Source organism: Eulemur rufifrons, chromosome 13 (genome assembly GCF_041146395.1).
Source record: "Eulemur rufifrons isolate Redbay chromosome 13, OSU_ERuf_1, whole genome shotgun sequence".
In the NCBI taxonomy this organism is placed as follows: domain Eukaryota; kingdom Metazoa; phylum Chordata; class Mammalia; order Primates; family Lemuridae; genus Eulemur; species Eulemur rufifrons.
The window spans coordinates 1224647-1239184 of NC_090995.1; the positions used below are offsets into that span (position 1 = coordinate 1224647).

Sequence of the window (14538 nt, forward strand, 5' to 3'; positions counted from 1 at the left end):
ACGCCACTAGAACACGAGCTCTTGGAGGGCAGAGCTTCCTAGGGCCTAGAAATAGGTGGCAACATGCGAGTGTTTAATGCATGTCTGTTGAGTGAATAAATGCATGAATAATACGCCACAGAAACATGGAAAACGGCACACCGATATGCATGGAGGCGCAGGGAGGTTTTCGGAAGCAACGATTCCATCCTTTGGCTGCTCCGGCCTTACTTACTCCTACAAAGAACATCCACAGCGACAGGGAAACGGGGCTCTCCCAGGCAGCACTGTACACTCTACCATCTATACCATGTTTTTCATGTATATTACCTAATTTAGCCCCTGTGAGAAAGACATCACCCGTATTAATTTATTATATGAATAATGATTTATTCTGGTAGTAAATGAAACAATACAGAAGTCAGTTTTCTGTGTCAGGTAATGATGGGAGTAACATAGACTGGATTGAACCTTAAAGAACTAAAAATCATATGAAAAAACAGTGTTCAGACACTAGACAAGGAGCAGCACAAAATAGCGATCCTTAAGAAAAGGGAAATAAATAAGGATCTTACAATTACTCTGGCTTAGTGCCTAGAGAGAGTTCTAGGGTGCAGCACAGGAAGGGGGAGCCCCAGTAGAGCCCAGCAACCTCCCTGAGGTTAAGGGGACACAGTGGGACATTTGAGGAGGCAAAGGAGGCTGGAACCAGAGAACCAGAGAGGAAAGAGCTGCACACAGAGAGGCACTCAGAGATCTACTCGAGTCTTCAGCTGAATGATCAGAGCACGTATGTAAGGAAACTACCCAAAGCCGGGAAAGAACCACTGTACAGGAACAGACAGAACAATTCCTGCAGCTCACACACGGCTGGAACAGCTCAAGAAGCCTCCAATACCTGCAGCAGTAGGTTGAATATTCATAAAGGTACCACCTTAGTCATGATGTCAAATCAACCCTAAAGGCTTCTCTGGTCTCCCTAACAAAGCTTCAAAATAAGACTAGAAAGGATCAAACTGTTCCCACATGTAATTTTATCCCAATCCTCAAAAGTACTTAGAACCAAAAAAAAAAAAAAAAAATCCAGCACTCAGCAATACAAAATTCAAAATGTCTGTCATCCAATAAAAAATGACCAGGCATGGGAAGAATCAGAAAAACACAATTCATAATTAGGATAAAAAATCAATAGAAACAGATCCAGAAATGAGCCAGAAGACAGAATTTGTAGACAAGTACATTGAAATAAGATACATTCCATATGATCAAAAAGATAGAAAGCATTAGTATGTTAAGGAGAAACATGGCAGATATAAAAAATGACCCCAAATAAAACTGTAGAGATGAAAATCCCAAAGTCTGAGAAGAAAAAATACACCAGATAGAATTAAGAACATTAGACACTACAGACAAAAACAGTAGTGAACTTGATATAGTAACAAAACTATCTAAAGGGAAACACATAGAAAAAAGACGAAGAAAGAACAGATCATCAGTGAGCCGTGGGACAATTTCAAGTGGCCAAATATATGTGTACCTGGGGTTCCAAAAGAAGAGAAAAATAGGAATGGACAGAAAAAATATTTGAAAAAATAATAGCTGAAACTATAAATCTAGAGATGCAAGAATCTCAATGAACCCCAGCCACAAGCAACATGAAGAAAACTATACCAAAGTCCACCATAATCAAATTGCTTAAAACTGGCCCTGAAAAGAAAATCTGAAAAGCTGTGAGAGAAAACAAAAAGATGCCTTAGGTACCAAGGAACAAAGACAAGATTAACAGGAGACTTCTTGCTGGAAACAAAGCAAGCTCAAAGACAGTGGAGCAACATATTCTGAGGACATGAAAGAATAATATTGTCAGCCTGCAATTCTATGCTCTTCAAAATTATCTTTGAAAAACAAAGATAAAATAAAGACTTTCAAAACATACAATATCTGAAAGAATTCACCAGTATCAGATCAGCAGTATGAGAAAAGTTAAAGGAAGTGCTTCAGGCAGAAGAAAATGACACCAGTTAGAAATCTTGACCTACAAAACAAAATGAAGAGCACTGCCAATGGTAAATATGGGGGTAAATGTAAAAATATCTATAAAATACTTTTTTTTCTTTCAAAGATATTTGACTATTTAAAGCAAAAATAGAAAATAATATATTATGGGATTTATGACATATATAGATATAAAATATATGAAATAATAGCACAATGGTGTGAGAGGAGGGAAATGCAAGTATGTTGCTCTGAGGCTCACACACTACACATGAAGAGGCATAATGTTGCCTAAAGGTAGACTGTAATAATCTAAGGCATACAGTATATATCCTAAAACAACTGCTAAAATATACAAAGAGGTATAAAACAAAAAGGAGATAAAATGACATCAACCAAATAATCAATTAATCCATAAGAAGGAAGAAAAAGAGAAAAGGAGGAACAAAGAACAGATGTGATAAGTAGAAAAAAGATAGCAAGATGGCAGATTGAAACACAGCCACAGCAATAATCATATTAAACATAAATGGCCTAAACATCCCATTTAAGTCAGAGGGCAAGATCCAATTATTTAATATGTGCAGTATATATTTACTTTCAATATAAAGATAAAAGAGTGCCATTTCATAAATGTCCTCCAACAAGTGAATAAATAAACAAACCAGTACATCAATAGAAAGTAATACTACATTGTTACTAGAAGGAATAAACTGATACATGTAACAACATGGAGGAATCTTAACTGCCCTGTGGTAGGTGAAAGACAGACTCAACAAGGCTACATATTGTCTGATTCCAACTATATGTCATTCTGGAAAACGCAAAACTGTAGGGACAGAAAACAGAGCAGTAGTCGCCAGGACCCCGAAGGGGGAGGGGAGTTCACTATACAGGGGCACACAGGATTCCGAGGGTCGTGGAGCAATTCTATCTGTTCATTGTGGTGGTTATACGAGTATGTGTCTAAACTCATAGAACTGCATACTTTACAGGGCTAAGTTTTAATAGTATTTAAATTATACTTCAATAAACGACAAAAATTCTACAAAAGGATGGTTACCATAGGTAATAATGGGACTGGGACTACCTCAAAATGCTATATTCTCCTACACAAGTGGTTTTCCAAACCAGCCGCATCGGCATTACATTAAAATACAAATTTTGCACCCCCGCCCCCCGGCCAATGAATCAGAAACTCGGGGGGGGGGGGGGGGGGTCAGGCTCAGCAATCCCTGGTTTAAGAAACCCTCCAGGTGACTCTGATACCCGCTGAAGTAGGAGAACTACTGCATCACTCTGCTCTCTCCAAGGAGACCAGGATCTCCAGGAGCAGAGCCTAGAGCCAGCACCAGTGGTTTTACAAAGCGACCCAGGGTGCCAGCAGCCAGGCGGACGCCCTCCGCACTGCCCCAGGCGTCCCCATCACCACACCCATCTGGGACCCGTTGCTGTCCTCTGGCCGCTGCCTTTGAATCCCCGTTGGGTTGGGATTCGAAAGCAGCCCCTCTATCTGGCCTTTCTTCCTCTCAGGGCTCACACACTGATTTCACAGGGCTCAAAGCGACCTCTGACTCACAATGCACACTCTAATCTGGAAGTTGGATATTTCCAACCTCAGATAACACTTCATCAATTTTCTCCAATCAGCTCCTTTGCTGTGTATTAAGGTTCAACCATATGAAAGCACCAATAATTAATTGTTTTTGGACCTATAAAAACAGCAACTTAATATGGCCTACACTAGCTCATTGAGGGAGGCTTTGTTTCTCCTTTGTATTTTTATATTTATGTATCTATCCCTAGTGCTTACCAGTTGGTATGTGCTATATATTTTAGTTGGGAAAGAAAAAAAGACTACATATCTCTCTAAATCAGGGTTGCCAGGAAGCAAACAGAGGGTGTGGTGATTCTTGGTGAGGAAAGTGGCCTAAAGCAAAGTCAAGTAATATAGATATTTTCCACTCAATGACGATTTCAAAGAACTAAAATGTTGAAACAAATTACTGATATTCAGTATCTAAAATAAAATACCAAACTAAGATTATTTTTTGCCAAGAAAGGTAGTAAACACTAACTATATAAATGAATAAGAAATTAAAAAGACAAGATTAAAGCTAACTTTAAAAAACATTAAAAAGACAAATCTCCCAAATTAAAGCAATCAAGCCTGTAACCAAGGCTTGGTTATTTAAAATAGGACTATTTATAATATAGATAAAATACTTTTGAAAATAGAAACTAAGTTTATTGAGAATTCAAGCTCACAGAAAGGTGAAGGGAAACACTCCAAAGAAAAGTTTCTTTTTTTCACTCAAAAATTATTTTTCTTCTCAGTGTCAGTTTTTGCATATCTTTTTTGACGTGTTGGATCAGTGCCCTTATATTCTTAGCCTGATCTGTATGATTGAAAGCAGGTTATCTTGGTTCCATTTCTAGTATTGACAAGTCTAAGGAATAACTTTGGCTATTTTCCTAAATTTCTCTCTGTGATATTCTTGCCTACAAGTCAGAACTAAACAATAATCGATGTCATACTATAAATACGTATGTGGCAAGCTTGCTCATGTTAATTCATAGTATTAGCTAATGTTAGTTCAGTCTAGAATTTTGGAGACGTAAAGGGCCTGGAGAAGGACTCTGTAGCCCAACCCTCTCATCTTATGAGGGAAGAGATGAAGGTCCCCAAGAAGTCATGTGACTCGCCCCCAGTCCTACTGTTGAGAGTGACGGAATTGGAAATAGAATTCTGGTTTCCAGACTGCTAGCATGATGTTCTTTCTACAAGAATGTAATAGGTTTTGACATTTGAAACTTAAAAAATAAAGAGAGACAGAGAGACAAATGAATTATGAAGGGAACAGTGTATTTTCGAAAACACTGTAAGCAAAAATTTCTCAGTTAAAAATCAGAAAGGGAGTACCAATGATTCATAGAACAATCTGAACAGGACAGATTAGCATCTGTCACAACCCTCAAGTGGCATCTTCTTGATTAAATTTCCCAGTGAAATTGTATAAGTATGGAAAATTTCACAGCGCTACAACCAAACAGAATCATAATGATCAAACTTAGGAGTTGACGTGCTGGAAATGTTTGTTTAACGAATGAATGGATGAGGGGTTCTCCCGACTACTGAACCCCAAATCCTGCTGCACTACAAGAGAGTAAAGGAACCCCTCACTTCTTTGGAGACAGGACATTTACTTCTACTCCTGGATCTAGGTTCCAAATTAAATAACCATTAGTTCTTTCTAAAATCCTGAAAGATTACTAAAGCAAACCACAGAAATCAAATTACAGACAACATACTGGAAGTTTCACAATAACAAATATCATTAGCTGAAAACCTCACCCATAATTTCTTCTAAAGAATATGATTATCACACAGATTAAATAAGACCAAAGAAAATAAACACTTCAAACTGACAGGAGCCTATTGAAGTAAATCTGCAGAAACGCTAAGTGATCAATTAGTCTCAAACTGTGAAAATTGCCCTGCATTTCAAAGCTCTCCTAGGTTCCCCAGGAACTGGAAGGGAATTCCAAAATGCACAGCAAACCCACTGTGACACACAGTGGCAAACAGGCCAATCTATCAAGAGGATGTTGAAACAACCTCATATAAGGCACAATCGAATTTCTCAAATCAATTTAAGCTTCTTCTTTCAATCTAGAGATTTTTTTTTGAACATCAAAAGAATCAGATTTTAGTGACTTAAAGCCCTCTCTCTAGGTTTTTCACACTTAAATATTTTTACAGTCAAACAAAGAAATACCTAGGAACATGAAAGCTCTACCTCCCCAATAACAACCAACTTGAAACTTGATCAGAACTCAAAGCCCGAAATGCAACCATCAGCTTAATGATAGTTGATTTAAACAATTCCTTCTTTTGAGTGAATAGCTCAGATTAACTGGGATTTTAGCACAACCTCTTTAAACCAGGATTAGAAAGCCCTGAAAAATATTTTAAAAAATCAAACAAAATTAATTAAAAATTTCTTACTTCTACTGTTTTTAAGGTATCCCAAAGTAAGACTTAAAACAACCATTTTTAGGATTATTGATTGCATGTATCAGTTTACATTGCGTGCTAAACTACTATGCTGTGTGCTATTTTAGTGTTTTGGGAAAATAACAAATACAATTTGTTCTTTAGCATAATAAATGTCTTGTTGAAAACATTTCTTAATTTTTTGGATTGAGCTTATTTCCATGAAACTTCATTCTTTAAAAATTGCTTGTTTTATCTGACCAACCTTTAAATGAATATGTCCCTTTGTATTTACATTTCAAGTCTGATGAATGCCAACATACATTTGCATTCCTTGGCTTCTTTTCTGTGCACCCTCTCTAACAGCACAAAGCTGAAGCAATATTTATTTATCCACTTCATGCCCCAAACGTTCACACTATAAATCCATTAAAGGAATCATCAAGAGTATAAATCGATCCATACAGTATTGATATTTGCTATAATTAGATTGCTTCTAATTTGTCCTTATCTTTATTTCTAGAGGAAGTAAAATATTATCGACAGTGACACAAATGCCTCCTAGGTCAAGTGACCATATATAAGTGATCATCCCAACTGGGCCACCTTTGCGAGGGGAAGAGGGGGTCATGAATAAATAGCCCAGCTGCAAACTGGGCTGTTTTGGGCAAATTCAGTCGTGTGGTCACCTTACTCCCTGGAGTCCAAGTAAGAACACAAGTTTTCATGGTTTGTTTTTGAGGCCCGATGAGGGTCTCAGAAAGGTCCGTGATGAAAAGGGCCTTGTCACTCCAAGTCCCTGCGTCCCACGCGCCGTCTGCCCCTACCGCCCACAGCGTCACAGGCCCCACTTACCCGACCACCATGTCCTTGGGGCCGGCATTCACAGTGCAGATCCCGTCCTCACAGTGCTTCCCCACCAGGCTGTGGGCGTGCAGGTGGATGTTTTTCCCATTGGTGACCAGCTGAACAATAACCTTTGCCGGTCCCATGTAGTTGCAGATCTATGTAGGAAGCACATTTCACAAGTTAGCACATCTGACGATATATTAATAGCAACATTGAACAATGTTTATGATAAGCCAGTAACTATAAAAAAGCATGATATCAAATTTTCCATATACGTATGATCACAGCTCTGTTTTTAAAAGTATGCGATGAACCGATGACAGGATGGAAATAAATGACAATGTTCGTGGTGGCTGTTTTGTGTCATGGGAAGACACACTCCAGGAGGCAGGCCATTGAAAACACGGCACGCATCGCTGAAGTTGGGACAGCGCATCTCGGAGGACGCGTTGCCGTGAAACCTCCCCTTTCTACTGGCCGAGAACGTGTTTTCCTCCGCACACTTCTGGCCACAAAAGCTGGATAAGTGACGGGTGAGAAGGGGACGGGTGACTGATGGGCATCAGGGAAGGCGGGAGATGAGCAGCGACAGGGCAGCCTGACTCTGCCGTGGGATCAGGCAGGGGAGACTCTGTCCCCGGACCTGGCTCTCAAGTTCGCTGTGGACACGCACATCACCCGCAGGACACGCGATCCCGTAGCGGCCCTCTCTGCAATGAGTCCTCATAATTGAATCACATACACTTAGGTCACAGTGAGTTTCTTAAATCCAAAAAGTGCACTTCCTAAGTGCAAACCTTTAGATGTCACCCGTTATAAAATCAGGTTTTCCCATTTAAGGTAATTTATCTTTTTTATTGGTATATCTTTAAAATGATGACAACAGCAATAAACAAGAAATACCATGGAGAAAATGACATTTTAAGCAAAGAGAATTTGGACACTCTTTCTTCTCTAGTTGGTCATCTAGCTCCCCGTGGCAGACCCAATTCCTTCCTCAAGAAATCCCTAAGACCAAAACCACACTGACAGAAAAGACCAACGGCCTTATATTAACCCTCCTGAATCCTGTTAAGTCAGAACCCTGTGATAAATTCAGCCAAATAGTTGGAAATGCACCACACCTCCTCGAAAGGTGACTAACGGTCCTGGTTTGCCTGGAACTAAGGGGGTTTTTTGGACACAGGACTTTCAGAGCCAAATCTAGATGAGTTGGTCACCCTGTCTCATTAGCTCATATTGTACTTTTTGAGGAAATGCATGACCGAAATCCAGTATCTCCCAACTATACAATCATTAGAAATGCATAAATCTGCACAAGGAACCCACAGCTCAAAAAAAAAAAAAAGACAGTATTTGGGAATCACACGTACAGATGGCTCTTTGATGGAAACTTGAGGAAGAACCGTAACCTGCCAATAAAACTTCTTGGAAAGAGACATAATCCTTTTAAACCAGACTTCTTCTATTATAGACATCATCACTGAAGCAAAGTTCTGATACAATTTTCTTAATACGGATTTTTTTCCCAATGCAATCTTTCATCACAAGAGTTGAGAAGCTGATCAAACTTGGCATTATTCCCCAGAGGGTTTGAGGAGAGAGAAGTTTCACCCCTGAACACAGGGCTGACTCCCCTCCAACCAACTGCGCAGCTCAGCTGGGAACCGTAGGGCCTGCATGCCTACGCCGTGCAGAGGGTTAGTTCTGAAGCCTCTAGCCCCCTTCCCCTCCCAAGGAGCAGGGCCGCCAGCAGGAGGGGCCTCCAGTCCTTGCAGAGCAAGCTAATCCCAAAGAGGGTTTAGGATTAAATTTGATTTTTGACTACCTCAAATCACAAATAAAGAATTACTTAAACAGGTATAGCACTTAAAAAAAAAACTTCTCTAGATATAAAGCTAATTATGAACTTAGTGCTTCCCCTTCCAGCAGACAGAAAGCCTTTGCCCTTAAGCACAGGACGGGGAACAAAAGTTCTGGGTTTGCTCCAAAGTTGGCTGCTGTCCCTAGATTCTCCCGGGTTGCTAATGCCAGTTCTGCGTCTTGGTGTCGACGTCTGAAATCAGTCTTTGTTATGATGACATATCCCACGGGGGCTTCCTCAGCAATAAATGAACAGCGAGACAGCACTGAATAAACCATGTAATTACACTTTTCAGTGACGATGAGCACAGGAATGCAACAGGTGAGGCGTGAGGGAAGGCTACACGTGGTGCCATCAGGCAGGCTTTCCGCCTCAACCGGCGCCAGGAGGAACCTGTGGCCAGAGCCCGATCCCTCAGGCACTTCAACCCCCCGGCGTGACCACCACGAGGGGGTCAGTCACTGGCACTGAAGGACAGAGGGGGGAGGCGTCCTCAGAAAGGACTCATGTATTTTTCATGCTCTTATTTCGCGATCGAAGGGTGGCAAGAATGAGGAACTGGGTGTTCTCTGAGGCACAGGAGCTGAAAAATTTGCCAGTGACTAATGTGCTGTTTGATCCGTTTGAAGGCGCCCAAGTCAGCATGGCATCATCTGGTTTTTACACAGACCACAGGGCAAAAGGCAGGGAGGCCCCTGGGTTTTGTGGACTTTCCAAAATACTGAAAGAAGAAAGCTGATGTGTGGGAACTGAAAACAGTGACACTATTTGCAAGTTACATGGCACACGAAGACACCGGCACTCTGGCATGGAGAAGACCATGCTTCACAAAATGCCACGAGGACTGACAACTGTTTGCAAGCAATTCAGAAATTTGTTTGTTCTATGGAGAATTTAATTCTTTTTATTCAGCCTTCCTGTTGCTTCCTTGAATTCCCCTGAAAATTAAGTTTATAGAGAGCAACTGTATCTGTTAGAAAGGGTTTTCTCAGAGCCTGAACATGGCAGGCTCTTAACACACATTAATGGCTTAAACACAAACGAAGCTTTCGATTAGAGTCAAGGAGACAAAGGTGACAAAGCTGAGTGACCGGCTACCCCAGGACAGTGTAAGGGCAAACCCAGCTGGGTTTGAAGACAGTTCCGTTTACCAGCTGTGTGACTTTGGCAGTGCTCAGTTTTCCTCATCTGTAAAATGGGGACAATAATAGTATCTCAAAGGGTAATTGTCCAGACTAAATACACTATGCATGTAAATGTATTTAGAACAGTGTCTGGCCAAGAATATCAGCATACGAGCATTAACTATTACCTTATTTATTACAGTAACATGCTCTTCTACCTAGAGATATATAAGTGATACACCTGTCCTGAGATTATTTTTTAAAAATCTTGTCTAAAAGCAGGTGGCTGGAATAAGTGACTGATTCAGGCCGCTTCTATTCCTAGAGTAAGTCTTTTTCCCCGAGTGCCATATTTTACTGGTCTTTGTTAATTTTCTAGTAATAATCACGCTGCTATGGTAACAGCTATTATTCTTGAGGATACTCAGGATTTCCTGCCTCCCTCGATGAAATTTAAGACTTTCTTCCGGGAACTTTATGACTCAACACCTTCTGCTGATCAAAGGCTAGATGTGCTTTTTGAATAAGACGGAGAAGGCCAGGGTCTCAAATCACACCAAACTTAGTCAAATCACCTCCCTTCACTTAAAACAACTCTGTCACGCTTTGGAAAGGACATGCTGCCTCTTCAAAGGTGGTTAAAAGAAGCAGTCTAGGATTTTCTAGGAATCAGCACTTCAAACGTCCAGTTTGCTCTCTGGGTAGATTTGGCCAAATCACTTTGGGGGGACGTGGAGTCAACCTGAATGTAAGATGTGACAGATGAAGTAGTTCTTTTCTGCTCAGCTCTTCTTGTGAAGTGATGATGATAAATAATAATAAAGAAGAGGAGGTGAAAAAAATCCATGATTTTCAGACAAATCCATCCTGACTTGACTTTGTCCTGGGCTGCACGAAGCGGCAGAACCACGTGGGTGGGTCCAGGAGCCCCAGAGCCAGACTGCCAGGCTCAAGGGCCCCCGCTGCCACCTAGCTGTGTCAACAGGGCGAGAGGGAGTTTAGTTCCTCCATCTTTAAAATTAAAGGAATAATACACTTGATTTCATAGGGTTGTTTTTAGGATTAAATGAGATAATACACTGCTTGGCACCAAATGGGATTACCCATCTCAAATGTAAATCTTCCCTCCCACTGAGTCTACTACGTCACTGATAACCAAACTCTGTCCACTCATCTCATGGTATTTACGAAGCCCTTTCTCTGTTCCATGCACTGCAGTAAGTCAGGGAGGGGAGCAATCACGGTGGAGTGCGGAACAGACACAGCCCTTGCTCTTATGGGAACTGAACAGTGGGACTGATACCAATCAAATAATCTCACAAACAAATGTAGAAGCATAACCGGGAAGAGCTTACAAAGGAGATATTTAATAGAGATTTGACCTGGTCAGGAAGTCAGAGAAAGCTTCCTGAGAGTAATGGGGGCCGAGATCTGAAAGAAGAGCAGAGGAGGCTATGGCGGGGGTGGAGGGGGAGGTGGGGGAGGGGACGAGCTGGAGAGAATGTTCCCGGCGCGGGAACAGCACGTGCAAAGGCTCTGTGGTGCGAGAACTGCCCGTGACCTCCTCAAACCCTGACTGCCCCTTCTCCAAGGGTTTCCCAGTTCACCCTACCCCACCCCTGGGCTGTCCCTTCTCTCCCCTATAGAGAACCACCCACTCTTCAAGGGGAAGACCTAAATCTGAGTCTTCCGTGACACTCTCTTCACCACTGGAGCCCACAAAGCTCCACTACTGTCCCTTCTTTCTGGAATGTGATTGGAGGGACGATGTAGGAAAACCACATGCAATCTAGCACAATAAGAAGACGGTAAAACCTACTGGCAAATAAAGGGTTACTGTCGTACTTCTCTTCCTTAAAATTTCCTTGCTAAACTTCCAGAGCTGTGAATCTAGCTTCCAAACTGACTGTTTTACGGAAGGGAGGGGCAAACTAACTCAGCCAATCCCCGCACAGCCTGAGGGCTCGCTGGGGGGCCCCACGCCACAGCTGGAGGAACTGACACTCACAAAGATAAAGTGAATTGGCACAGTTCCCACAAATGCAGCGATCGGGCAATTCTTTGAACTCGGGTCTGTCCCCTCCAAAGTCCATTCACATTTTCCATTACGCTGTGCTGCTATTGGCCTGATCATGTTTTCTCTTGTATGTTTCCAATAGCCTCAGTGTTTTATGGCTCTGCTCTGCCTGCCACCACCGTGTTGGCTGATGACAGTTATCCTGACAAACCTGTTTGCTTGGCTTTGCTGTGAGAAAAGAGGTCCCAGAGGTGGTGAGAGGTGGCAGAGGTGCACCTGTCCCCTTGCAAGGCTCCTTCATAAAACAATCATGCCAAGGACATTATTAAACCATGCGTTTACTCTTCTCTCTTAGGTTACAAGTCGGATTATAAAGGGAAAAAAGGGAAAGAAAGAAAAATTATTTTAATGATGTATGTTTTCTCGGAGATGAAAACTAGGTTTTATTGTTCATGATTTGTTAAGCAACCAGGAAGGACAGAGTACCCTCTCCTAAGCGAGACAGCGCGGAGCCACGTCCAACACGGCGTCGGGCCGGGGGGAAGCCGGTAACGTTAGACTCTTCCTTCTCTCTAAGGCAAGGGGTGTCTAGTTGATCCAATCTGGGATCAAATCGTAGCTCTCCCCCCTCCTGGCGCTGTGGCCCTAGACAAGTTAGATAACCTCTCTGACACTCAAGCTCCACATCTACAAAATGGGCCAATAACCAGGAGTCCGAGGGGAGCGCCTGGTACACGGCAGGTCCCGCGGACGTGCCAGTTTCTTTCCTTCTTTTTTATCTGTAAAGACCCCCTGGGTCTCTCGAAGACCCTGTGAGGCAGGCAGGGTTGGTGCTATTATTCCCACTTTGCAGATGAGAAAACAGAAGTTCAGGCAGATTGAGTAACAAGTGACATAACCCAGTGTCAGACAGCCAAGACACAGGGGACGTTGGAACTCTTCCCCAGTCTGAGTGTTCGTGTGGTGTTCTCAGTAAGGTGTGGGACGACAGGGAACTATCCTTTGTGACCCACTCATAGCTAATGACAGTACTGCTCACGCATTTCCACTGACGCACTGACATCCCTTCACCGTGTTGAACGACCTTCTTGAATGACCAGTGGAACACACGGCTCCAGACATAGGCTGCGATCAGGAGAGCAAACTCCCACTTCACCAAGTACAATAGGCCAAGAGGGTCTCATCAACTGCACAGAGGAGGTGAACGAAATCTGTCTGCATATCACTCTGCTTTGAAAGTTTGGCTTTTTAATCAGACTTTGACCTAGGATTTCCTTTTTCATTTTACTTTAATTTTCAGTTTTATCACATCAGATACAGCTGCTTATAAATCATGCTTCTTCCAGAAAATCAAATAACACACTACTGCTAACTCCGAGAATTGTTAGGGACTTGTATCCCAATACGTGTCATTACCTCATCAACAAATTACAAATAAATCCTTACCTTTGCGCAGCCTACTCATTCCTGATTGCAAAAGAGTATGGGAGAAGTAGATGGCTTGTGTTTTATAGATGAACTGTCTTACAAATGCTCATGCATAAGTCATCTTTCTGCCACTTGGGTGCATTCTTAAACAGAAAATAAAGCTTCAAATAGCGGTGTTCCCGCACCATTTCTTTTCTTTATTCCTTGCTCTCCTTACTGCCCTACAAGCACTCTCAAATTCTTCTTCTGAGCAAAGTATCATATATATAGTATCAAGTCAGATCTTCAAAACGTATCCTGACTCTGATCACCTCTCACCACCGTCAGCGCTATTCCTTGGTTTCCAGCCACCATCATTTCATCATCTGTCTCGTAAATTTTGCTCCTGTGTTTCCTGTGCCTGTCCCCCCTGCCCACAATCCATCCAATCGGGGCATGTCAAGCCTTGTCACTCCTCTGCTCAAAACTCCAAAAGTGAAAGTTGTTGAAGCTGAGTGATTAGTACAGGGGGCTATCCTACTATTCTGTGTGTACAGGATGAAAAATTTCCATGTTAAGAAGTTAAAAAACAAACACACCCTTCAATGTTTTTCCATCTTAAAAGCCAAAGTCTATACCACAGTTTACAGGGCCCTAGTGATCTGGCCACCTCGCTTCCCCTCTGACTTTTTCCTTACTACTCCTGTGCAGCCACAGCGGGCTCTTGCTCTTCTTGAACTTGCCAGGTGAGCTCACACCTGAGAGCCGTTGGACTTGCTGTGTCCTTTCCAGGGATACCTGGATCTCTGCATATTTCCTACCTGCCTTCCGGCTTTGCCCAAGTGCCATCTCTCAGGGAGGCTTTCACTGACCACCGTACCCCTCCCAAACTCTTATCACTCCCATCCCCGCATTCCTTGCTCCTCTTCCTGCTTTATTTTTCTCTATAAATTAAGTATCACATTTTATTTATTTTGATTATTGCTTATCTTCTCCATTAGAATTGAGGCTCTATAAGATTGGGGACATTCACTTCTTCCCTGCTGTATCCTCAGTGCTTGGAATAGCGCTTGTCATATTGTGGGCATTTGATAATTAGTCCATTAATGAATGCATAATTAAGACAATTAAAATGTTATTTATGAAAGGCAATTTATAAAGAGGTGGTGGGGGGATTAAGGTGACTATATTCTGTTATTTGTGTCTTTTACAAAAAGTAGCTAGATCCCAGTGTAGCATCTCCATAGGACAGTTAAATTAGAACGTGACTGTTGAACACTAGAGAGGAATATTAGCTTAGTTAGTA

At 42.0% G+C, this 14538-nt stretch overlaps 1 protein-coding gene across 3 annotated transcripts in view; it reads right to left on the reverse strand.

Moving 5' to 3' along the window:
- The window catches only part of NFKB1 (nuclear factor kappa B subunit 1), a 116937-nt gene that overhangs the window by 42959 nt on the left and 59440 nt on the right, over window positions 1-14538 (reverse strand). For all 3 annotated transcript variants that reach the window (XM_069485603.1, XM_069485601.1, XM_069485602.1), the window contains exon 6: window positions 6827-6975. In XM_069485603.1, the coding sequence (XP_069341704.1) occupies window positions 6827-6975 (149 nt within the window). The remainder of the gene's footprint in view (window positions 1-6826; window positions 6976-14538) is intronic.